The following is a 22,716-nucleotide window of genomic DNA, read 5'->3' as shown; positions in this document are numbered from 1 at the left end:
TAATTTTGAATTAATTGCAGAAAATCTGGAGGGTTTGAGCACCCTGTATAGAGACGTTAACTGGCCGTCGTTAAAGAAAACTAACACCATAAAGTGCCTCTAATATGGAATAAACTGCTTCTAATGAACCAGACAGACGAATTTTTCGATTTTTTTCGCAAGAACAGTTGGTCGGATTCTAGGCTATTAATTACCGTGACCGTTCGGTCTAGAAAAACCACTGCAAACATCTTTAGCTACCGATTGGATTCTACTTCTGCATCTGTTACGGAATACCATATGCATTTTAGATAATTTTGGTGAAAATACATTTTTGAGCTTTTAGCGTAATACTCTAAAGCCTTGCCCAAAGAAAAGGCGTTTTCAGGGTCCAAAATTTTTTTCGCTGAAGACTTATAGTTTGCTCTTCATTTAACAATCAATTTTTGCAAAATTGTCCATTTAACGCGCTTCTGATGTACAAGGGGTTTTGTGACACATAATAGTTTCGGCCAGTGTAATAAGTTAAGTTCCTCGCTGTTTAATAATTGTTCAAAAAATCCGGCAAACGGTTGTTTTTAATGTCAGTATTAGTTAAAACAAGTTATGTAAATAGCCATCTTTTAGCACCAAACAAAGTAAAATTAGGCAGTGCCCAATAACTAACTGAAGGTCATGATTGCTGCGGTTTTTGCAGAAATATATATCCAGTAAATAATGCGAAAAAATGCGCACAAGACATACCAACTAAAATGTGAAGTGAAATACTAATGCGGCAGTTGGGACTTACCGATATTAACAATCCTGATTCCTTCGTCGTCTTGCAAGAACTTGAGGGCCACTGACACATTTTCCAACTTCTGAGATCGAAAAGACGGTTTCTTGGTGTGCTTCGGCAGCCGTTTATTTGCCAGTACCTCGATGAGGGAGATGAGGCGAAGCCCGTCACTAAGATCCGTCTCTAAATTCCCTATGTGTTTTGAAACCGTTTTGAGGTGTTCGTTGGCCCATCGCGTAAACGTATTTTGCTGAATTTTTTTCCACTGGGCATCTTCTGCGAGCTCGCGTTCCGTTGTCACCATCTCGTCCTCCGCGTCTGACTCGGCATCGACATCGTACTGTTTCTGTAGAATACATGTTGCTGGTTCAACCGGTCTAAAACCGGTGTCGCCGTCTTTGTAGGGAAATTGGCTCATCTCAAGAGGCCACTATGATGCTTCTGGGTCCGCACTATGCTAGTGCCTTCTTGTGCCTTTTGTCACCCACCAGTACCAGTCCTGAAGGAAAACGGATTTTTCAGTACTAATCCCTAATTTAAGCCATTTCTTTCAATTTAAACTCCCGTCTCCACCCGCCTTTTCGAATTATGACACATTTTTGATAAGGCATTGGTCACCCAGCACCCCTCCCTCGGCAGATATGACCGATCCGAACTTGAACAAAAAAGGTCACCACTGCGTTCTTTGGCACATACCTTTCTGAGTTATTTATCATTTTTTATCACTCTTTCTCTGAATATTGAGGCGTATATGGCGGTTCATGGAAGGAGCGTCTCGTCGTGGCATGTGCCAATGTTTTAATGAAAAGCTATTTGTCTCAGAAAGCAACTCTTTTAATGCATTAACATTCCAGCCTCGCAGAGACAATAAGGCTATGTTAATATATAAATTTTACTTTTAAATATTTAATTCATAGGTCTACATAATTTAGCAGCGACTTGTTTGGACTCTGAAGCACTAAACTTTCAATACATTTGCATGCAAAAAGACACACAATTGTTTATTATCTTTCCTTATTTTGTTCTTCGATCTAAGGCCTTAAGAGGCACTCCAAATTGCACAAAGCTAATATAAAATAGTTCTACCGATATTTCGATTCTTCAATTACTCATAACAGCTCTTTAGGAGTTGGGATTTTTGGTATTTTTTTCAAACCCAATTAGATGCTTCCAAAAATTTATTTTATCAACTTTTTTTAAAGCTCTACTGTGTACGTATGTGTTTCCTACGTCCATTTAGCCCCGTTTTGACTATGAAGTCATTATTACACGATTTGTATGCAAAAACATGAATGTTATGATTTTTTTTCGCGCAAAAGCCCCATGTCCAACTTATAGCAATTTTATCCAAAAAACAACAGTAGTTCTAACTTGTTTTTTGTTAAAAATTGTTAAAAAGATCCCGAATATTGTATTAGGCCGTGTAAAAGTATGAAGCAAATTATATTTAGTTTGTGTTATATTTATGTTTGATAAATCATGAGATTTCTGATCACACTGCTAAATCTGTTTACTCAAGTTAAAAATCTTCAAAACGTTGGCCCCAGAAATAAAAGTTTTTTTCGCAAATCGTTGACTGAACAGTTCACCATTCTCGTAGCATTGCAGACATTTTCAATACAGATTGTTAAAAATTCCTGGTCTTCTCGGATCGACGTTTTGGCTGGATTTTTGAAGCCTAAAGTTTGCTCAAAATTTTCAAAACGTTGGCCCAAGAAAAACAGTCTTTTTTTCACAAATCGTTGTCTGAAAAGTCCACCATTTTCAAATCAGATCATTCGAAATTCCTGACCTTTTTAGACGAATATTTAGGCCGCAAAAGTGCCTAAAAAATTTTCGTAAAGTTGACCCCAGAAAACAATTTTTTTTCGCAAATCATTGACTGGACAGTCCACCATTCTCGTAACATTGCAGACATTTTTAATTCAGATTGTTAAAAATTCCTGCTCCTCGGATCGACGTTTTGCAGGGATTTTTGAGGCCTGAAGGTTGCCAAAAATTGCCAAAACGATGGCCCAAGAAAAGCAGTCTTTTTTCACAAATCGTTGTCTGAAAAGTCCACCACTCTCACAACATCGCAGACATTTTCAAATCAGATTATTTGAAATTCCTGCCCTTTTTATACGAATATTTAGGCCGCAAAAGTGCCTAACAAATTTTCGAAAAGTTGGCCCCAGAAAACAACTTTTTTTCGCAAATCGTTGACTGAACAGTCCACCATTCTCGTAACATTGCAGACATTTTCAATTCACATTGTTAAAAATTCCTGGTCTTCTCAGATCGACGTTTTGGCTGGATTTTTGAGGCCTGAAGGTTGCTAAAAATTTCCAAAACGATGGCCCAAGAAAAACAGTCTTTTTTTCACAAATCGTTGTCTGAAAAGTCCACCATTCTCATAACATTGCAAGCATTTTCAAATCAGATTATTCGAAAGTCCGGCTCTTTTTAAACGAACATTTCGACCCTGAAAGTGCCTAAAAATTTTTCGAAAAGTTGGCCCCAGAAAACAATTATTTTTTGCAAATCGTTGCCTGAACAGTCCACCATTCTCGTAACATTGCAGACATTTTCAATTCAGATTGTTAAAAATTCCTGCTCCTCGGATCGACGTTTTCATGGATTTTTGAGGCCTGAGGGTTGCTAAAAATTGCCAAAACRTTGAGCCAAGAAAAACAGTGTTTTTTTCACACATCGTTGTCTGAMACGTCCACCATTCTCATAACATCGCAGACATTWTCAAATCCGATTATTCGAAGTTCCTGCMSTTTTTAGACGAAAATTTCGGCCGTRAATCTGCCTAAAAATTTTTAGAAAAGTTGGCCCCAGCAAACAATTTTTTTTTCGCAAATCGTTACCTGATCAATCCACCACATTGCGACGTTCTGACAGTATTTTTGAGACCAAAGTTTGCTGAAAATTGCCAAAACGTTGTCCCAAGAAACAGTGTTTTTTTCACAAATCGTTGTTTGAATAGTCCACCATTCTCATAACATAGCAGACATTTTCAAATCAGATTATTCGAAAGTCCGGCTGTTTTTAGACGAACATTTCGGCCGTGAAACTCCCTAAAAATTTTCGAAAAGGTGGCCCCCGAAAACATTTTTTTTTCGCAAATCTTCTGAAAAGTCCACTATTCTTGTAACATCCCAAACATTTTCAATTCAGATTATGCAAAATTCCTGCTCTTCTTATGCCGCGTCCAAACCTAACAAGCCGAGCCTGAGCCGCGGCAAAATTTGTTCGATATTTCGTGAAAACACCGACAGCAAAGCGATCGTCGGTCGGTGTTTTGACGCTGCTCAGGCTCGGCTCGCGCTCGGCTCGTTAGGACTGGACTTCCATAAAAAAACGCTGTTTTCTGTGCAAATCGATGACCAAAAATTCCAAAAACCATTTTCGTAACTTGGCAAACATTTTCAATTAAAATTGTTGGAAAATTTTGCCCTCTGCATAATATAAGCACGATGAGAACACAAATTGGACATTTATAAAAACCGCGACAGAGGAGAAAATTATTTTTAAACTTCAAAAAGTGTCTTAACTTATTAAAAAAAATATGTATATAATAAATTACAGAAATTCATTCGCAACCCGTTTCCAATGATAATATTTATGAATCATAAGATAAGTCGTTAGGCAGTCGAATAAGTGTTGCAATTTAAGCTTTTGGTTGCTACACACCCTTTTTCTCTAAATATGGTAAAAACCATGGAATGTGACACAGATGGCAAGTTCAGTATATTTAAAACGTTAAACTAGATACCAAGAATGGATTTCGATAGCTGCAACATTTTAACCACCACGGTATTGCTAATTATTCGAAGAATTTTCCGATATAACCCATATCAAAATATATTCTATGGTGTGTTTGTTGGAATTTGAAAATTTACGAGCCGCCAAAGCGCTGCTAGCTGCATTTCAATTTGCACACTATATATAAGGTGAAAATAACGTTAAAAAATAATTGTGAAAAATTCGAGACTCGCCTAAACAATGAATTGCTAGTTGAATTGAAAATAGATGCGGAGCATTTTCCGATTAAGCATTCATTCATTCTCAAAAGTTTAATTATACGTGGGTTCAAAAATATAATTATGTGGGATGAATATTGTGAGCAAAAATGCAGTTGATAACTGAATGAACCGCAAGCTCTTCATGCAGGCGGGCACTTTAGCAATTACTCACATGTGGTTTTGATTTTCGCGAATTTCTCAAGACTTGATATGGCTTTCCTGCATGATATTCCGAAAAAACAACTGTGCCATTTTAAGTGAAAAAAAAACAGCAAAGCGACGTCTTAAATTAGATAGTCAACTTTTGTAGACAGTACTGGACAAAAATAGACCTAAATGTCAAGAACTCTTTACAATTAGACATGTTAAGGTTTTGCTGCTATTAATATACAATTGGTGAAAAAATTTACACAATGTAAGGGTAACGTAGCATTCAAAAAGTAAAGAAATATTTTTAGAAATCAGCTCCACTGGATTGTAGATTTCGACTAAACACGCAAACGCGCTGATCTGGTTTTTTTTTAAATGAGAGCACACAGGTAAGAAATGGGTTTCCATCATGAACACTTACCTGAAAACTGAAAATTCATAAAAAAATTGAAACTTAAAAAACAGTCCTTAGTATCATTGCACTTTCACAAGTTTCGTTTATGGTGCGAGCGCGCAACGCTAACTAAAAGATATTTATAAAACTAAGAATAGCACACCGTCCATGAGTTAGTTGTTTATAGATTGTCTCTTTACATGAAGCCCCACTTTTTAATACATGGATCACCTTTTAAGTCGTCAATTTTACACTTTGAATAGCTGTTAGAGCTACCATCTTCTATCTTCTATGTGCTACCAGCCTCTCACATCACTCACCAAAAATATTGGAAGGCGGTCTAAATTTATATCGCTTGACGTTTCTAGCTTAGCATAAGCGGCAACACAATTTTTTTAAGGGGGCCAACTTAACATTTTCCCGATTTTCACCAAATTCATACAATCCAACATCGCATCAACCGATTTGCGCCTGAAATATCAACCGATTTGCGCCTGAAAACTGAATACAAATTTTTATGTTGGCAGAAAATTCTGCTTGATCCCAATCAAAAACCATCAGCAAATGTTTGCAAAAGATCAATAAAGTGCTGGAAGAGTGGATCAAATAAGTTGTTACTGAGACTAATAGAAGTTTAGTGGTTTAATCACCATCAAGTCTTTGTCTTCTTCGGACTAAAGTGGTTAATTGCTTGCAAAAATGTAACTAAACATGTTTTTTATTTCCTAGATTTTCACCCAGTTTCAACAAAAGGATTTAATAAATCTGTAGGCTTAATCTAAATTGAAAATTTTCGCAGAATCAGAGCTAACAAATTGCGAGTTGCTTTAATCTCAGGCACCCCTTGGAGCGGTTTCTAGTTCATTCGCTCTCATTAGCCAGGTTTAGCCTGAAAATAACACTCCCGAAACCTACAATTTATTTCGCCTACAGGTTATAAGAGTGTTAATTTCAGGCTAAACCTGGCTGATGAGAGCGACTGGACTCGAAACCGCTCCTAGGGGTGCCTGAGATTAAAGCAACTCGCAATTTGTTAGTTCTGATTCTGCGAAAATTCTCGATTTTCCTTCACTAATTTTTATTTGCAGGAACTGCTGAACAAACCTCAAAAAAACAATCAGCCAGAATGAACGAATTTGTTTGAAATTGGTTACTGAAACTACTAGAAGTTAAACATCCAAAAATCACGTTTGCGATTGTTTTTTTTTATTTTCTAGTAAATAGCGTGACATTTAGCAATTATATTTGGTTATTCATTTTATGCATCATCGTGAGTTATCAAAAGTTACAGTGACTGAAAATTAGTCATACTATATATACCTACAGGCAATTTAATCGCATGAAACATTAGTGGACGATAAATGTGACTAATGTAGAAAAATAGAGAACGAAATTGATAAAACCCAGAAATTCCTAGAGCCGAATGCTGAGCTGTTTGGAAAATGACCTGCCCTAACTAGCAAATTCTCTATATGCTTGCATGCATCAGGAAGCTGAAGCGAATTTTGAAAAATATCCGAAACGGTTATTGGCAGCGATACAAAAGGTGAATCAACGAATGTAAATTAGAATTGGATCGTTGGATTGAAAAGTTAATATTAAATTAGCTCATACCTTTCGGAAAATTATTGAAATTCTTCTGATACCGGGTAATCAATGAGAGCTTTCGATAACAAAACCACTTAAAGCGAAACAATGCTGCACCAGCCACCTATTACGGTGATTGAAACCTCTCTTGCTGACAATGTTACTCTTGGCATCACATTTGTACCAAGTAAAATATCTTCAACATTACTTATCACTTCTTGCAAGAAGGTTTATCGAGTTGACCTGAAGAACTACTATCAGACCATAATGACTCCTGTCTGTGTTTTATTTCATCAAAGGCAATTAAAAACAACTAAACATTGTCATAACAAATGCAAATGTATTTTCAGTACTTACTAACTTATTGACGATTTGACTTACCGCTTTATTTAATAAGCAAAACAAAAAAAACGTTGTATATTTGAAATTCCTTGCAGTAATTGAAATAACAGCGGAATTAATTGGCGCGATTAACTATTGGTTTTTGTATTAGGCACATTGAAATCAACATGTGAAAACGTTAAATGGTGTCGTAATTTCAGCTTAAAAACGAAAAACCGCAATAATTTAACATATGTTTTTTATTGCCTTCAAGAATGGTGGTATAGACGACTCTCGAGCACAGTACCATATTTGGAACAAAATGAGATTTCTTTTTAGGTCACATTACTAAGTTTTAAATGGCTAATGTAAGCCACCAGTGTCGGACTAAAATACTGACTTGCGAAACCGAAAAATATAAAAGATTCTTTAATTATACATGTCAGATCAACGAAATATTCATGAACTTTTCGGTATTTGCCAATGAAAGAGAAAAACATTTCCACTAAATCTCTTAAAATATGTATAAGGGTCTGATCGATTTTGTGTTATTAGGCGCGCATTTTAATAAAACTTTGTCTCATAAAAAAACATTCTCCATCAGAGTATGTAAAAAATAAGTAATTGTTATATCCGAGCCATATTTTAAAGGATTTCAAAGATTTTTCAAAATGCGCTATTTTGGTAGCGAAAGTTCCACGAAATAACGAATTCATACATTTTGCCCTCGAGCCAATACCATTAAAAATATCCATAACAATCACTCCATATAATGCACACATTTCAGCTCCAATTGGGTTTTACGGATCTGCAGGACTCATTTCTCTATTCGTTCTTCTAACCATTTCATTATTCTATTATTTCAAATTTCCCAAAATTCCAAAAGACGATTTCCCGAACAAAATACTTTGAATTTTACCGCGATTAACTCATTTTCAAAATACAACAACAAATTGTTTGCAAAGTGTATTCTCTACACATTCATCGTTCACTGAAAATTTGTATTTGCAACAGTTTGGAGCGAAATGGGCTCTGAATATATTCACACATTCAAATTTTGAGCTCAATCGATTCCTTTCGATGAAAGAAGGTCGCAAATATGCATTTATAACGTGTTTGGGTCAATAGTGAGGAAGAAATCGTCGAATAAAGATCGTGAACGCTCAAAAACGCTTAAAATGTGCCGAAAATGTCTATTTTCGGGTCTGAAACTTCTACCATGTTTTTCAATGAGTTCGATGCATTTCTCGCGGCCGTGAAAATGATTTCAAATTTAAGACATTTAAAAAAAAATGTTTTTTTCAAAAAATCGACCCCCACCTTTGGAAAAATTTCACATGTGTGTTTTTTGAGCGCAATCGACTCCTTTCGACGTAAGAAGGAAACAAATATGCATTTATAAAGTGTTTGGGTCAATAATAAGGAAGAAATCATCGGATGAAGATCGTGAACGTTCTAAAAACGCTTAAAATTTGCCAAAAATGTCTATTATTTCAGATCTTAAACTTCTACCACGTTTTTCAATAAGTTCGATGCATTCCTCGCTTCCGTGAGCTGAAAACGATGTAAAATTTAAGACAGTTTGAGAAAATTTTCATCTGCTTAAAAAATCGACCCCTACCCTTAGAAAAATATCGACCAAAAATCAAAATTTGCAAAATTACACTGCTTAATTGCATGAAAAATCAGTCGGCGAAGGCCAAAAAACGAATTTAAAGGTTTTGTATACATAAAGGAACAAGAGTTATTTGGTCATAATTTATGGCTGACCCAGCAGCTTCGAAACCAATCACAGATTCTTGTGAGACAAGAAAACATGTTTAGAAAATTTTAATTTTTTCAAAAAATCGACCCCCACCTTTGGAAAAGTTTCCGCCAAAAATCAAAATTTTACTTGCTGGTTTTCTTAGCTTAATCGATTCCTTTCGACGTAAAAAGGTCAGAAATGTACATTTATAAAGTGTTTGTGTCAATAATAAGTCAATAAAAAAAATTGTGATCACTTGCTAGAAGAATGTCACTCAAAAGGAAAATTCATCGAAATATTTCCGTAAGAAACACCACTAAAAAAAGTTGTTAGTAAACGCATCATTTGTAAGATGAGCGTTTTCTTAACTTTCATTCGACTAACTATTAAAAACTTCAACATATCAAGCTTAAAAGTTTTTAAGCTTGATATGTAAAGGAAAACTTCAATTAGGTTCAGACCAAGTCCAAGAATCACTATATAGGTCCGAATTTTAAGTTTTTTCTTTTTTTATCTTAAAGACCACTTCAAATTACTTTCAGCGAAAAAAGATTCCCGGATCGTCCATAAATAATTAAAATAAAAATCAAAAAACATTACAAACCTTTAAAATTCGCTTTTCAAAACCCCTTATTTATGCACCAAAATGAGATTGTCCGGTGCTATTTGCTGCTAAATCGTGTAAAACGTTTAAAATTGATTGAGATTATCTGGCGCGTCGATAGGAATTCAACACAATGCAGTATAGTGACGTATTTTTACGTATTGTCCTTTCGGTTTATTTTGAGTTTGTCTGTGTTAGCATAGTTGAGCAAGCGATTTTTTAATCAATCCAATAAACCCATTTTTATCCGTTTATTCTTCATTGCGGGATATCTAAAATGACATGCCTAAACATCTCTACCAAGTAGCGATGGGAGAAAAACATCGATGTAATTCGTTCAATGCTCGATATTTTTACCATCGATGTTGGAAATTTAGGACATCGATTAAACATCGATGTTAGATCCTGAAATAAAAACATCGGACATGTGATGTTGAAACTAGATAGACATTTTCTGCGAACTCTTTGATAGTGCCGATACAAACGATACCGCGCCATAAATGCCCATTTCCAGCTGCATCCGAAAAAAGCCTCTTTGCAGGCAGTTGACCGAAAAATGTAGGAATTATAAGTTGAATAAATTGAGTCGATTATTTACCAATGCATTGTTTTAAAATGTCATAGTAGTAGTAAAATAAAATTATTTAAGTTTAAGTTAATCAATTTGAATTTTGTATCCAACGGCAAACTATCAGAACAACGGCAAACTATCACAAGTGATGTTCTGACTTCGATTTTTCCCTAACATCGATGGATACCATCGATGTTATAGCATCCCATCCCTACTACCAATTAACCTAACCTGACATTTTGCGTTTATATTTATTTAATCTCTACAAGCAATATCGCTAAACTTGGACTTTAACACTGATATTGAACTGCTCGATTTAATAAACACCTATACATTGAATGCATTAAGATGTCTTTATGGAATTGCTTAGTTAAATGTTCTTCGAAACAGGATCTATACAAAGTAAGTGTTTGAAGCAAATTTGCTAAACTCTAAACGTGTGGCTCTTTCAGGTGCCAGTACGGTACTTAAATCTGCTGGAATATCAAAGCAAAAATCTTCTAAGGAAGAGTAATGTGGCTATTCAAGATTTTTGCATGATTGATGAAAATGGGGAGCAAGGATTGGACAAGTTTAGTGAGTGCATTCATTCACATTAGTCGCCGAAAATAAAACATTCATAATCATTTCCAGATGCCAAGGAATATGTAATAAAGGCACAAATCCTAGCTGGGGGCAGAGGAAAGGGTCATTTCGACAACGGCTTTAAAGGCGGGGTGCACATTACCGAAAAGTATGCGAATTTCATCAGTTGTTAACCCCATTATCTTAGGACCATGTATTTTTAGACGAAATGAAATAACATCAATTGTGAAACAAATGCTGGGCCACAACCTTATCACCAAACAAACACCCAAGGAAGGAATCCCTGTTAAGAAAATTATGATCGCTGAAAGTGTAAATATAAAAAGAGAAACATATCTGTGCATACTGATGGATAGGCAAAGGAATGGACCTGTTATCATTGCCTCTCCCGCTGGTAAAATCCAGCAGACTATGAAAACACCCTCAGTGCTTTAAGCTTTCCATTTTTAGGAGGCGTAGACATTGAAAGCGTAGCCGAAAAAACCCCAGAACTTCTTAAAAACATCCCCATTGATATCTTCGAAGGAATTACGGATAAGATGGCAAACGAACTAGCGGAATTTCTCGAATTCAAAGGCGACTTAAAGGCCAAAGCAGCAAGTGAAATCAAAAAGCTTTGGAACTTGTTCGTCACAGTTGATGCCGTACAAATAGAAATTAATCCTCTTGTAGAAACAGACGACGGTAAGTCCATGAATTACAGTGGTTTAATATTTATGAAAACCATTCCTGCGATGGCATTCCAGGCAAAGTAATCGCAGTTGATGCCAAACTTAACTTTGATGACAATGCAAAATACAGACAAACAGACGTTTTTGGCATGGAAGATGTAACTGAGAGCGATCCAAGGGAAGTGGAAGCAGCTAAATTCAACCTGAATTATATTGGAATGACTGGGAATATTGGGTAGTTGCTGCCAAACGCAATTGTTATCAGGGTTTATTGGAATATTTTCCAGGTGTTTGGTTAACGGGGCGGGCTTGGCGATGGCAACGATGGACATCATAAAGCTCTACGGCGGAGATCCAGCCAATTTTCTGGACGTTGGAGGCAGCGTTAAAGAAGAACAAGTTAGGGCAGCATTCAAAATCATCACCTCAGATCCCTCAGTCAAAGCAATTTTAGTAAACGTTTTTGGGGGCATCGTAAATTGTGCAACAATCGCAAATGGAATTGTAGGCGCAATTAAAACAGAACCCCTGAAAGTTCCCCTTATTGTGAGGCTGGAAGGCACGAATGCCAGCGAAGCGCGGAAGATAATTAAGGAATCTGGTTTGGATATACAAATTGCACAGACTCTTGATGAAGGAGCTGAAAAGGCGGTTAAATCCCTGCAATAGTTTGCAGCAGAAAAACTGTGATGAGTTTTATAATTCAACACAATTTAAACTAGGTTAAAAAATTGCAAATCAAATCCGGGCAACCAGAATTTATTTCTGATTTGCCAATTCAATTGAGACAATAAGTAATTGAGTGTGTGAATGCTTTTTATCTTTTTTATTCATACGAAAACAAACATTTTTAAAAGTTGAAAGGGGCGTTTCATTTTTTACGTTCCCTCGTGATAAAACGTGACCAGTTTGCACAAGATCGTCTATTAAAAAGGCAATATTCACCGAGTCTTTGTTTTGTGTGGATGGCAATGGAGAAACTCGCCGAAAATTCTCACGAGCGCATAAAACGCACGAAGGAAAAAACTAGTTGTGTGCGTGTACATCACAGAGTGTTTTATATTGTTTCAGCGCGTTGAACGTAAGAAAAAAGTGGCGTCAAAAACACAAACAAAAAAAACACATTGGAAACAATTTGTTTAATAGGAGATTTCAATTCATCAATTATTATTGCCAAATAATTAGCATATCACTTATAATAAGCTCTGATATGTCAATCAAAGTAGTTGAAAAATCTTAAAATAACAAACGGTGAGGTGGCTATTGCAAACAAAAAAGACATGTGTAGTAAACTAGTCGAAACGTTGGAGGTCGGGACTAGGAATAGTCCTATTCCTCCGTATGCTAATACAAAATAATCCACTAACTCTTTAGCAAAAAATTTTCATTTACGATTTATTTATTTATAAAATAGCTCATAAACTATATAAGTTTTATAACGCTGAAATCTTATAGAAATAGAATGAAAAGGATTATGGTAGAATAACGCATAGCTTAACGCGGAATGCTAGCACTGAGGATCCCCAGATCCAACAGTATTTGGCGTCCCTAAACCAGAATTATATTTGCGGTCACCATCGCAAATATATTTTCCTGAAACAAAACGACGCTTGACTAGAGACAGTCGATAACCCAGTCCCACCAATTGGAAGTCTATCCCTGATAAAGTGGTTCCTTCGCAGTTAAACTGCGCACTAATAGTTGAAGGAGTTCCAGGTCCATTTTCAACATCATACCGAGCTAGCATTGAACCAACCCCGTTGTTTTCAGAATGCTGTGAGAGTTCAGTGAACTTCCAAACTAATCTGTTATTTTCCGCGGCCCTGGAAAACAAATCATGTAACTAATAATAACTCTTTCCTGCGCTCAAGTAACTTATTTTTGAGTCTGAAACACAAATGAACTTACCAATGGGCTTGAGGTTTGGACTGCATAGTTTTGATAACACCGTCCACCGGAACTGAGACAGAAACGTTAAGCAATGGCGTAGGGGAGCTCATAGCATGTAAATTATATTTGTATTCAATTTTTAGGTCAGTATGTAGGTTAGCGCACTTCCAGTAAGCGACAAGCTGAAGAGGACAGGAGTTGGCGCCAGGCTTTGCCTTAATCTGTAAATGAAAACTCGTTTTCACTTAAACCACAATGGAGTCAAAGTTAACTTACTTGGTATTTAAGTATATCTACATTGAAATATGAAGCGTTGGGATTCTGCTCAGATTGCTTCCTTAACAGGGAGCTTAGGGCCGACATGTTGAACTCCACAGCAAGACTATCCGTGGACGATTGTCCTGGGTCTCTGAAATAGAAGTGAGCAGTTCACTAACAGCACAAAGCCAATCAATTTAGTGGCTTCACTTACAGAGAGACCAAGTTTTCATTCGGCAGCACTGAAGAAAGGTGGCGAGTGTTTTTAACTCTAAAAATCAGTTTAGCGGGATTTGGATTACTTGCAAGTATCGTCACGATACCGGCCGGAAACGAAAGCATCATTTCACCCGACATTTTCACTTGGCACCTACAACCGAACAACTGCAGCAAATTTTCAAAATCTCACAAATTCCACTACCTGGACTCTTCAGCGCCTCTGAAATACGAGTGAACAATCTCGTGGAACGCTACTGCCAGTGGAATTGTGTCTGCCATGCCAATAGTTAACGGCGACGGGCCTCTCGATACCCCAACGGGCACACACGCCGTTCGGAACTCCAAACTATTGATACTATCCGCTCTTGAAATATTCGAGTTTTGTTGCATGAGACTCTTATTGGGGTCAGAGCGGCGCGATGGAGGCCGTGGAATAGACATATAGCCAGAGGTTGGAGTTGGAGTTTGCCTACTCGGCTGTTTTGGCATTTGAGTTTCATTGTCTTCAGAGAAAATGTCACCCAACTCTAAAATATGCCTACATCTAATCGCCGCCGTTCTAAGTTATTAACACTTTACCAACCGCTAGCTTTAAGAATTAACGACGTGACGATCAACCGCGTTTGAGTTGATTTTTATCGAGGCTTCAACGCACCTCACGGCGCTTAGTAATAACACGCCTCTTCACTTTACCTTACCTCACAACACCTGTTGTAAGTTGAAGTAAGCGTTTCTGAGGCGGGTTAAAGCCGAGAGTCAACAATAATCAAGGGCCGACTGGTTTTTAGCAAGCTTTCATGTGAAGTTAGAGGATTAAGAGAACCGATACCAAACCGGGATAAATAAGGTTTATATTTATCAAAATCAACCATTTATGTGTTAATCAAGCATATAAGAATTTATCAGTAGATAATAGGCATGGGTAACACTGTGCTGAGTTGGGCTTTTGGGTTGTTGCCGCTTTGTGCGCTAAGCGGAGTTATAACTCATCGCGTCTCACTGCGCGGCACTTTGAATTACGCTGAGTCCAGGGGCGGATTAAAGCTTTACGAGACCCGGAACTGGCACACAAATTGGAAATTGCCACATTAATAGAGAAAATTATTCTCTGTCAGCTTCCGATTGATTATTAATTTTAGTTTTGGCATTAGTCACTGCAGCTGAATGAAATTCAGACAAATATAAATTTAAAATTAAATTAGTGAAAGATCGGCGTTTGAAGCGTTGTTCGTTTGGTTGTTGTTGACTTTCGTTAAGTTGGAAATATTGCCATGCGAAAAGGCACTTTCTACAAAAATGTCAACAATAAACAAACTGAAATCGACTGTGAAGCAAGAGCAGAGCAATGCATCACCGAAAGGGCGAACAAGCACATGATTATACAATCATCTTTATTCTGTAGGTTTTTGCGAAAAGGTGTATGAATGCAGTTTGCTATCGACAGTGAACGAAATCGGTCGAGTCCTTTGTGTCGTGTTTTGAGTTTGAATAAAATGAAAGTTTTATGAATTGAATGGATTTCCTGCTGATAAACACAATTTCCCTTTCTTTCCAGGTGACACTACGCAGCGCTTTCGGTAAGTTTATCATTACTTTGCCCCTGGTTGCCATTTATATGCCATCTGAATCATCAGTTTTATGTTTTTTTTTTATCAAAAATGTCGAGTTTCAGTTTTGCCTTAATTTTAGCGCGCACTGAGAGGTTTTTCTGTTCTTTAATTTTTCTAAGAAATTTATTTTAGAAAAACGCAATGCAAAATGTGTCCCGCAACAGTTTTCTCAAATCCTGCGCAAAATTTTCTTAGCTATGAGTGAACTTCGTCGATTTTGACAAAATTTAGAACGCATATGGCTAATTACATAACACATAATATAATCACTGCCGACAGTGTCGCGAATCATATGCTTCACGAACTTGCAATCCGAAGTCTGCCATCATGAATGAGATTAAATATTAGGTGTTATTCAGGGCATTGCATCGTAAGATTCGACGTGTTGTAACACATCGACGCACCGGGCGGCATCATCACAAAAGTGCCACACAACACAGTGTTACCCATGGCTAAACTATGGGTCTGAATTGCGCCGACATTTGTAAAGAACGTGCTTTCTTACTTGCCCAATAGAACAACATACTTCAATAAATAAACCGAACTGAACGCGTCGGTGATAACGTGTTAATATCCCTAGCAGGAAACTGAGCACAGAACAAGTATACACGACGGTTTACCTGCATATTTTGAGCCAATAGATAAAGTTGGCGAATTCAAAGCCAATTGAGATGGACTCTGTAAAGGCGCATAGGGGTGCGAGCTGGTCGGAGTGGAAGCATTAGAAGCAGTAGGGCTTTGTACGAAACTGAGCCCCAATAAATCTGTGCTGGGCTTTCCGATTTGCTGAGACACAGATTGCGATCTCTTCATCGTCATGTCGTTATCCAAGTTTGATCCGCGCCTGCCAAACCCTCCAGTTGGACATAGATAAATATTTTCAACTGTAGCTCGCAGTTCGTCCACTGAGGCCGACATGGGAGTTGAACCGTTGTTAAGAGGCTTAATTTCGACGTGGAGTTTCACTTCTGGTTCATCATCTAGAAACAGCTATCATTATTTCTCAGTTTGGTAATAGTGGTTTCGTTGAGGTCACCAGAGCCTGAATCGGAAGACGAGTAAAAGTTGGTTTTTTCGTTCCAAGCCTGAGTAACTGTTGGTCTTATAACATATCCGTCATCATCCACTTCCTGAGTAGCCGAAGGATTTGGCGGGCCACTTACGCTGTCGCTTTTTTGAGAATCATCTTTTTCTTCCCTTGATTACAGTGAAAAATACATTAGATATAAAAAATATCGCACCCGAATAATAGAACCCTGGTCTTAAACTTACATGTCAGATTTCTCCTCTTTATTGCTTTGATTATCAACACTATCCTTTGTTTGCTGTTTTTTCGTCGTTTTTTTCTTCTTTCCTTTATCGCGTCGACTACGCAAGAACCCTAAAAAATTATCGTTAGCAGAACGGTTTTACATAAACTGGCGATTTTTTCCAAACATATCAACTTGTAACAAAGCTTATAACTAATGGGTGGTTTAAGGGAGACAATTGCCAACACAATGCCAAAGGAAAAATAAAACGTGATTAAAGACAAGCACAGTCATAGAGGGAATTACTTATGCGCATATTTGTCTGTATTATATTTGTATTGCTTGAGACTGCAAATTGAACAAACCCTGACAGAATCCTCGTATTATTCCAGTGTATTTATGCGTGCGATAGCTGGAATCGGCTCAATATGAGAAGTAAATGGGTAAATAATTCATATTACCTGCATTATTAATAACACGCACACTGGTGTAGAGGCATTAACATTTCATAAGTTATTAGAAAAATAAAATGTTCCGAAAGCCTCAAAGTTATGTTTCGTTGTAGTGGTTTCAATAGATTGAAATTTAGATCTGTAATCGCCGTGTGGTTCAGTTTAATACAAGGATTTCAGTATAAAGCAATGCTGGATTTTTTTATAATATGCGCAGCTTCAACAAACAACAAACTTGAAAGACTTTATATACTTGCCTATCTACCTACCATTTTCTATATACGCATTTCCAAGTGAAAGTGTTAGTATTTCTCGAACAGGCAAGGACATACTGTTAAATCTCCTAATTTACACTAAACCTCCACCTGGTTATGTTAAGAAAAATGAATAAAAATACTAACTCTAAAGTTGCGTGCAAGATCCATGCTAAAGTGAAATGTCACAGTAGATAATGGAAACTAAGAAAGAGCAGAAAACAGAAATAATAAGAAAATCAAGAGAAATGTAACAGAAGTCGCCAAAACCTAGAATGGTATTTGTTTTGTTTGCATATCTCGCCTTTCTACTCAATGTCGGAACGCTGACTAAACTGGTCAAAACTGATGAATGATAAATGAAATACATTTTTGAGGCGCTAAAAATCAACAAACACCCATCTCACTTTCACCATGAAAATCTTACCAAATAATTCCCCTTTTTGATTAAAACATGTACAATTCAGAAAATCTAGGAACACAACTAATAAACGCAGCCAACTTCTCACGCTTTATCTAGTTGCAATAGTCCATTACCAAAAGAGCGAATGTGAAGTAAAGTTTCATTTGATATCAACATTGCTGCAATGTTTTGAGCAATAAGAATTTTCCAGGGCGGCATCAGAAAAAGAAACCTATAGACTATGAGAAATATGCAAAAAAAACAAGTGCCAAATTCTAAAACAGTACTAAAGAATCAAAAAGGGTTGTTGTAAGGGAGTTGTTTAAGATTTACATTTGGATCCGCGTTGAGAATGGCGAGTCAGCTGTTGCTTTCCTTCGGGACTGGTGGGGCTGGATGGGGCACTGCAGGGCCCAGGACGGCTTTCACGAGAACCTAAAAAAATACAGCCCAAAGCCCAAAGTTAAAAATCCAGTTGCCATTCAAGAGATGTGACATTAGCCAGGGTGTCTCAATGTCGTCTGTATTAAACCTTAATTGCTTAATAAATAATGAATTAATTTCAGGACTGAGTCACAATAGCTTAAAACTACAGCCGTGGAAAAGATGCGTTGAAACCGCTTGGTTTCTTCTATCTGAGAATCATTCGCAGGTACTGATGTAATTTGCTAATAAGTCGAGTAGAGTATTGACAATAAACTAAACTACATTTCCAACCATCTTGATTAGGGTAATTGAAGAACATTGAACCATGATATTTACTTTTTTCCCTTCTTGAAGACTCACAATACAGACATAAAAAACCTGCCCTCGCGTGAACAGTTGCTCCTCAACACACCACAACTTTGAGAGTGTATTTTACATAACAGTTAACATAAATGACAAAGGCTTAATACATCAGACAATAGTAAAAGGGTCTTCTTTAAACGTACCCTGCGAATTAGACATGAAGAGATTTAATAAGGAAGTTGTTCGGCGGGAAGGTTTGTTGGCATGTGTTGGCACTGTCTGATTGCTAGGACCGTTACCTTCTCTCTTGGATGATTTTGCACTGGGTTCGGTTTCTTGAGTGGGAGACAATACAGGTTCTTCTAGATCTAAGATCCCTAAAATACCGATTATTGAAATTTCTAAAACTACTGGAATTGTCCAAGTACCTGGCCTTTCAAGTCCTGTAGATTTATTTTTAACGAACTGTTCTAGCAGTTGGTCAATCGTCAAATCAACACACTGTTGTCTAAATTCCTTATGTACCTTCCCCATTTCCCCATGCGCCCATTCAATAACGTCGGCAAAATAATTCAAAAACTCTTTCATATGAATCAAGTGACTAATTTCCAATTCTTGAAAGTTTTTCACGCTCATGGACATTCTTTTTTCAAATTCTTCCTTAACTGTGCAATATTTTTCTACAAAACCTTTGTAATCTTCATGTGACCGCTTAAATTTTTGCTCGCTTTTCTCTAAATCTTTCGCCGACGCGTTCTCCTTTTTCAATCGCTCAAATTCTAAAAATCTTTGATTATACACATCCTTAGACTTTTGTACGTTTAATGTAACGGTTTGCATGGCCTGCACTACTTCCAAGGTACCAGATTCTTCCTCTTTCACCTGCAATAAAATTATTTATGCCAATTAATAAACGTTTAATTGGCACAAACCACAGTCGTTTCGGCTGAGCAAAACATTATCTTTAGAGGCCTAATAAATTTTTCAAGGATTTAGTCAGACGTGTTTATCGAAACAGATTCATAGCACCTAATTAGATGTTTAAATATGTATTTAAACTGTATACATCGGACCTACATACGCAGAGAAACAGTTGCAATAAAACAGCACTTTAAAGAAGTGTTTACCGAGCCATTGACATTAATAATAATTGGCATTAACAACGTTCGAATGTGTGACTTCTGCCCTTTCACATGACGATCCAGCATGGATGGTGGACCGCATTATTAAGTACTCTTAATGCATATTAGTAACACGTCAAATCTATTTGATTGTTAAGTTTACTCTTGCTTGTTTAAAGGAGAATATTACAAAGGAGGATTGATAAGTCGTTTTCTAAATCAGTTGTGTCTTTAAAATGTTCTCAAAGTTGCGAAACTAATCCAGTTACTGCCAAGCCTGTTTCTAATATAATTTAAACGTAAATCAACCTCGTATTATTTTTCAAATAATTACGTAAAATTGAGCGTTGCCCAAAGTGAAACTATCTACAACATTTCAAGCATAAATCGAGCAAAACCACATAAAAATTGTATGCTTCGCATATGGGAGTGAACGCTGAAAAATAGTTCAGTAACTATTTACAAGTTTCTATGCCGCTATTTACGGATTTCCTGCTTCTATTGATTTCTGATGGAAACACATAAATCTTCGTTTATTGCCTGGAATATTTTAATTCCCTAAACGGCTATAATTGAATTGCTTTTGGAGCAAAGGGGTCTAGTTGAGGTTCATTTAGCCTGCAGAGAAGCCAGACAATGACACGACAAATAAAATAATGGAAACTTTGCTAGATTAGTTAAATTACTGAATTTAAAGCATATCAAGCGCTAGATAAAATTATAAATAACTTATATGTGGGAGTGTTGCGATTTGCTTGCTATCAAAGTTTTCTGTTTAGGTATAAAACGTCGCTTCTTGTCCATTGGATTTCGAGTAAATATCAGTAGTTCAGAGGCTTTAAATACAAAACTTATTGATCTCACTGGCAACAAAATTGGTTTCTAATGAAATAAAAATAAACGAAATCCTGCTAATTTACTCGTATTCTTTTGGAAATCCCAATAATCACGCTATGCCTTAACGTAATTGGTTCATCCCTAAAGTTATCGATTTGCTATTTTTGGCGAAACCGCACCTAACAAGTCGGCTTAAGCTTGTTAATTTCAAATTTCACAGTTTCAGTTGAAGTTATACAAGAATCTAGACAAATATTACATAAACCAAGCGCCTCTGCGTACGGCCCATTGGTGGATTAACTCTGTAATCCAATCATAATCATAATAACGTTTTTGCGTCAATTGGCGTTCAGTCATGCACAAAAATGCTGTATCCGGAGTACGCGCGGAATTACAATCAGCTTTATTTGGCTAATTTGTTTAAACAGGTGTACATTTTTATAGCTGTAAAAATCCACTCACCGACTTGTGTTTTTTGTGTAATTCTTCAGCATATTTTCCAACTTCTTTAACTAGATCGGTCAACTTCTGCATTGTTTGTACATGTAGAGCGGAAAGCTTCTCTGCAGATGCTTTCACAACCTGCCATAGTGGGGCAAAAGTTCCCTGAGAACAACAACTTCCTGCTTGTTTAGCTAACTTTGTTAGAAGTTTCGAGTTATTTTCTTCTATACTGGATCTAGATCAAAGAAAGATTGTTCACCTAAAATTGTCTAGATTCTAGTCAAATAACAGAATTAAAAGAAGTCTAAAATGTTCCGTGCTTTTGAGGCTTTAAAGTTCAATTCTGTGCTGGGTTTCAAACTTTTTGCAAGAACACAGTTAAATATCAGCATGTATTTTTTGATAAAAGGGGGTTAATCATGCAAGCGAAGTATTTAATAAAAACAGTGTTAGAACTCCAAAGCAAAAAGTTGTGATTCCACTGCTTACATAAAATGTTTCCTGGTGCAATTTGTATTTATTTTGAAAGAGCACGAAACCCCAATTTGATTAGGATTTTTGCATATGTAAGAGCACCAGAATTGTACTTTGAATATACTTGAAAAGTAAACTGAAACTATTCTGTTCTCGGTTAGTTTGGTGGGGCGATTTTCAAGGGAATGGTACATTTCAATTTTACCTTTCTCGAAGAAACTCCGCAAAATCTTTGCTGGCATTTAAGCCAAATTTCATGTTATGATACAAGACATCGAAGCCATTGTTCTTCTCACCCTACATGAACGGAAAAGAATCCAATTAGTCAGAAGCCCCGATATAGGGGGAAATAAAACATGATTCTTATATTAAATACTTACCCAAAAATAATCATTAAAGTCGACTGTCATTATGACAAACTCTCATGCCAAGCTTAATTTGTTATTAATTAAATACAAAAGGCACATAACACCAAACCAAAAACAAAATATAAACAAGTGTTAAGTCCAAGCAGTTAACAATAAATATTGCCACTCAACATTAACTAATCACTGGGCATTAACAGACCCGTTTTATCATAATAAGGGATTCACTGCTAGACAAACGCAATATAAAATAATACACAACTAAACTCGAGCAACAAACAATCGCTCAAAGAACCGACTCTAGCACTTCCCACCGGACTCTGGATCTTTCAAGTTTACAATTTTTGGTTCATATACAAAAGGGGGCGTATCTGACATGACAGGGGCCACTGTCTCATTTTCTAATTGGAAAAACTCCCGTTATGTTATGTTCCGGTGTCTTTCAACATCTGTTTTCCCTATTTCCAGGCGATAGACCTATAGAGTATAGAGGGAAATATGCATAAATGTGTGGAAATATGTAAAAATATTTGATATATACTTTAAACGCGCTTGTATTGCAATAATGTTCATAATGCCAGAGCGCCACAGATCAAAGAGGTTATAGGTTGGGATCTTCAAAATTGGTTTATAGAATGCTGTTTGTCGGCTATCCTTTGACTCTCGATTCCCTCTGCTTGCAGCATAAATGTATTCTTTTACAGCGGGAGATTTGAAAATTCTCTAGGATCTTCTCAATTTTGGCGTCAGTTTCACTTAGGTTTGAAGCATCTCATAATGTTGTTAATTGTGTTGTTATCTAGGCTTGGAACCTTCGGAAAAACTCAAAAATAAAACTGAGTTTTACCAGTTTGAGGAAACTTCATTTTTGGCTTGAGGCCTGTTTCAGTACCTATGGTGCCATCTGCTGGGGCAGATTGAGACTGGTCAGTTTTGATCTGCCCCTGAAGATGGCGGCATTGGTACCGAAGTGCGTCTCGCACAAAATAAAGTAGATACTACATTTTTTG

The 22,716-nt window shown here is 36.8% G+C and overlaps 3 protein-coding genes across 10 annotated transcripts in view; 1 reads left to right on the top strand and 2 right to left on the bottom strand.

Moving 5' to 3' along the window:
- LOC109540952 (filamin-A) overlaps window positions 1–7,107 on the bottom strand; it is a 39,888-nt gene extending 32,781 nt beyond the window's left edge. For 2 of the 5 annotated variants that reach the window (XM_048661363.1, XM_048661364.1), the window contains exon 1: window positions 770–1,277. In XM_048661363.1, the coding sequence (XP_048517320.1) occupies window positions 770–1,175 (406 nt within the window). In that variant the 5' untranslated portion in view covers window positions 1,176–1,277. Of the gene's footprint in view, window positions 1–769; window positions 1,282–5,341; window positions 5,451–6,928 lie in introns of those variants that run through there. The other 3 variants (XM_019909527.2, XM_048661361.1, XM_048661362.1) reach the window with 3 other exon arrangements.
- A 3,227-nt stretch (window positions 7,108–10,334) lies between these two features.
- Window positions 10,335–12,263, top strand: LOC109541046 (succinate--CoA ligase [GDP-forming] subunit beta, mitochondrial). The gene is made up of 7 exons (XM_019909723.2): window positions 10,335–10,546; window positions 10,597–10,720; window positions 10,778–10,877; window positions 10,933–11,123; window positions 11,180–11,413; window positions 11,476–11,635; window positions 11,688–12,263. The coding sequence occupies exons 1-7, from the start codon at window positions 10,493–10,495 to the stop codon at window positions 12,067–12,069; spliced, it is 1,245 nt and encodes a 414-aa protein (XP_019765282.1). The 5' UTR covers window positions 10,335–10,492; the 3' UTR covers window positions 12,070–12,263.
- A 261-nt stretch (window positions 12,264–12,524) lies between these two features.
- Window positions 12,525–22,255, bottom strand: LOC109541043 (F-BAR domain only protein 2). 4 transcript variants are annotated; one of them, XM_019909720.2, is made up of 14 exons: window positions 21,722–22,254; window positions 21,547–21,638; window positions 20,886–21,102; window positions 18,894–19,347; window positions 18,669–18,842; window positions 18,070–18,171; window positions 16,650–16,758; window positions 16,414–16,574; window positions 15,998–16,357; window positions 13,970–14,294; window positions 13,763–13,918; window positions 13,567–13,699; window positions 13,309–13,511; window positions 12,525–13,223 (listed from the first exon to the last, which is right to left on the bottom strand). In XM_019909720.2, exons 1-14 carry the CDS (start codon window positions 21,749–21,751, stop codon window positions 12,908–12,910), a joined length of 2,832 nt encoding a protein of 943 aa, XP_019765279.1. In that variant the 5' UTR covers window positions 21,752–22,254; the 3' UTR covers window positions 12,525–12,907. The 4 variants fall into 4 exon arrangements, with proteins under 4 accessions (XP_019765279.1, XP_048519724.1, XP_019765281.1 ...); XM_048663767.1 differs by lacking the exon at window positions 18,070–18,171 and having other exon boundaries at window positions 21,722–22,253; XM_019909722.2 differs by lacking the exon at window positions 18,070–18,171 and having other exon boundaries at window positions 18,765–18,842; window positions 21,722–22,251.
- Window positions 22,256–22,716: the final 461 nt, after the last annotated feature.

Source organism: Dendroctonus ponderosae, unplaced genomic scaffold (assembly GCF_020466585.1).
Source record: "Dendroctonus ponderosae isolate FM_Combo_2020 unplaced genomic scaffold, Dpon_F_20191213v2 Dpon_F_20191213_1, whole genome shotgun sequence".
Classification (NCBI taxonomy): Eukaryota; Metazoa; Arthropoda; class Insecta; order Coleoptera; family Curculionidae; genus Dendroctonus; species Dendroctonus ponderosae.
The sequence above is the reverse complement of the archived record's forward strand: the minus strand, read 5'-3'. Positions and strand labels throughout refer to the sequence as shown.

Coding starts and splice junctions, on each gene's coding strand:
- LOC109541046 (XM_019909723.2), top strand. CDS start 10,493: ATGTCTTTATGGAATTGCTTAGTTAAATGTTCTTCGAAACAGGATCTA. Junction 11,124..11,179: donor TATCATTGCCTCTCCCGCTG/GTAAAATCCAGC, acceptor TTCCATTTTTAG/GAGGCGTAGACATTGAAAGC. Junction 11,636..11,687: donor GGAATGACTGGGAATATTGG/GTAGTTGCTGCC, acceptor AATATTTTCCAG/GTGTTTGGTTAACGGGGCGG.
- LOC109541043 (XM_019909720.2), bottom strand. CDS start 21,751: ATGACAGTCGACTTTAATGATTATTTTTGG. Junction 21,103..21,546: donor GCGGAGTTTCTTCGAGAAAG/GTAAAATTGAAA, acceptor TCTTTGATCTAG/ATCCAGTATAGAAGAAAATA. Junction 16,759..18,069: donor TTCTCAACGCGGATCCAAAT/GTAAATCTTAAA, acceptor ATAATTTTTTAG/GGTTCTTGCGTAGTCGACGC.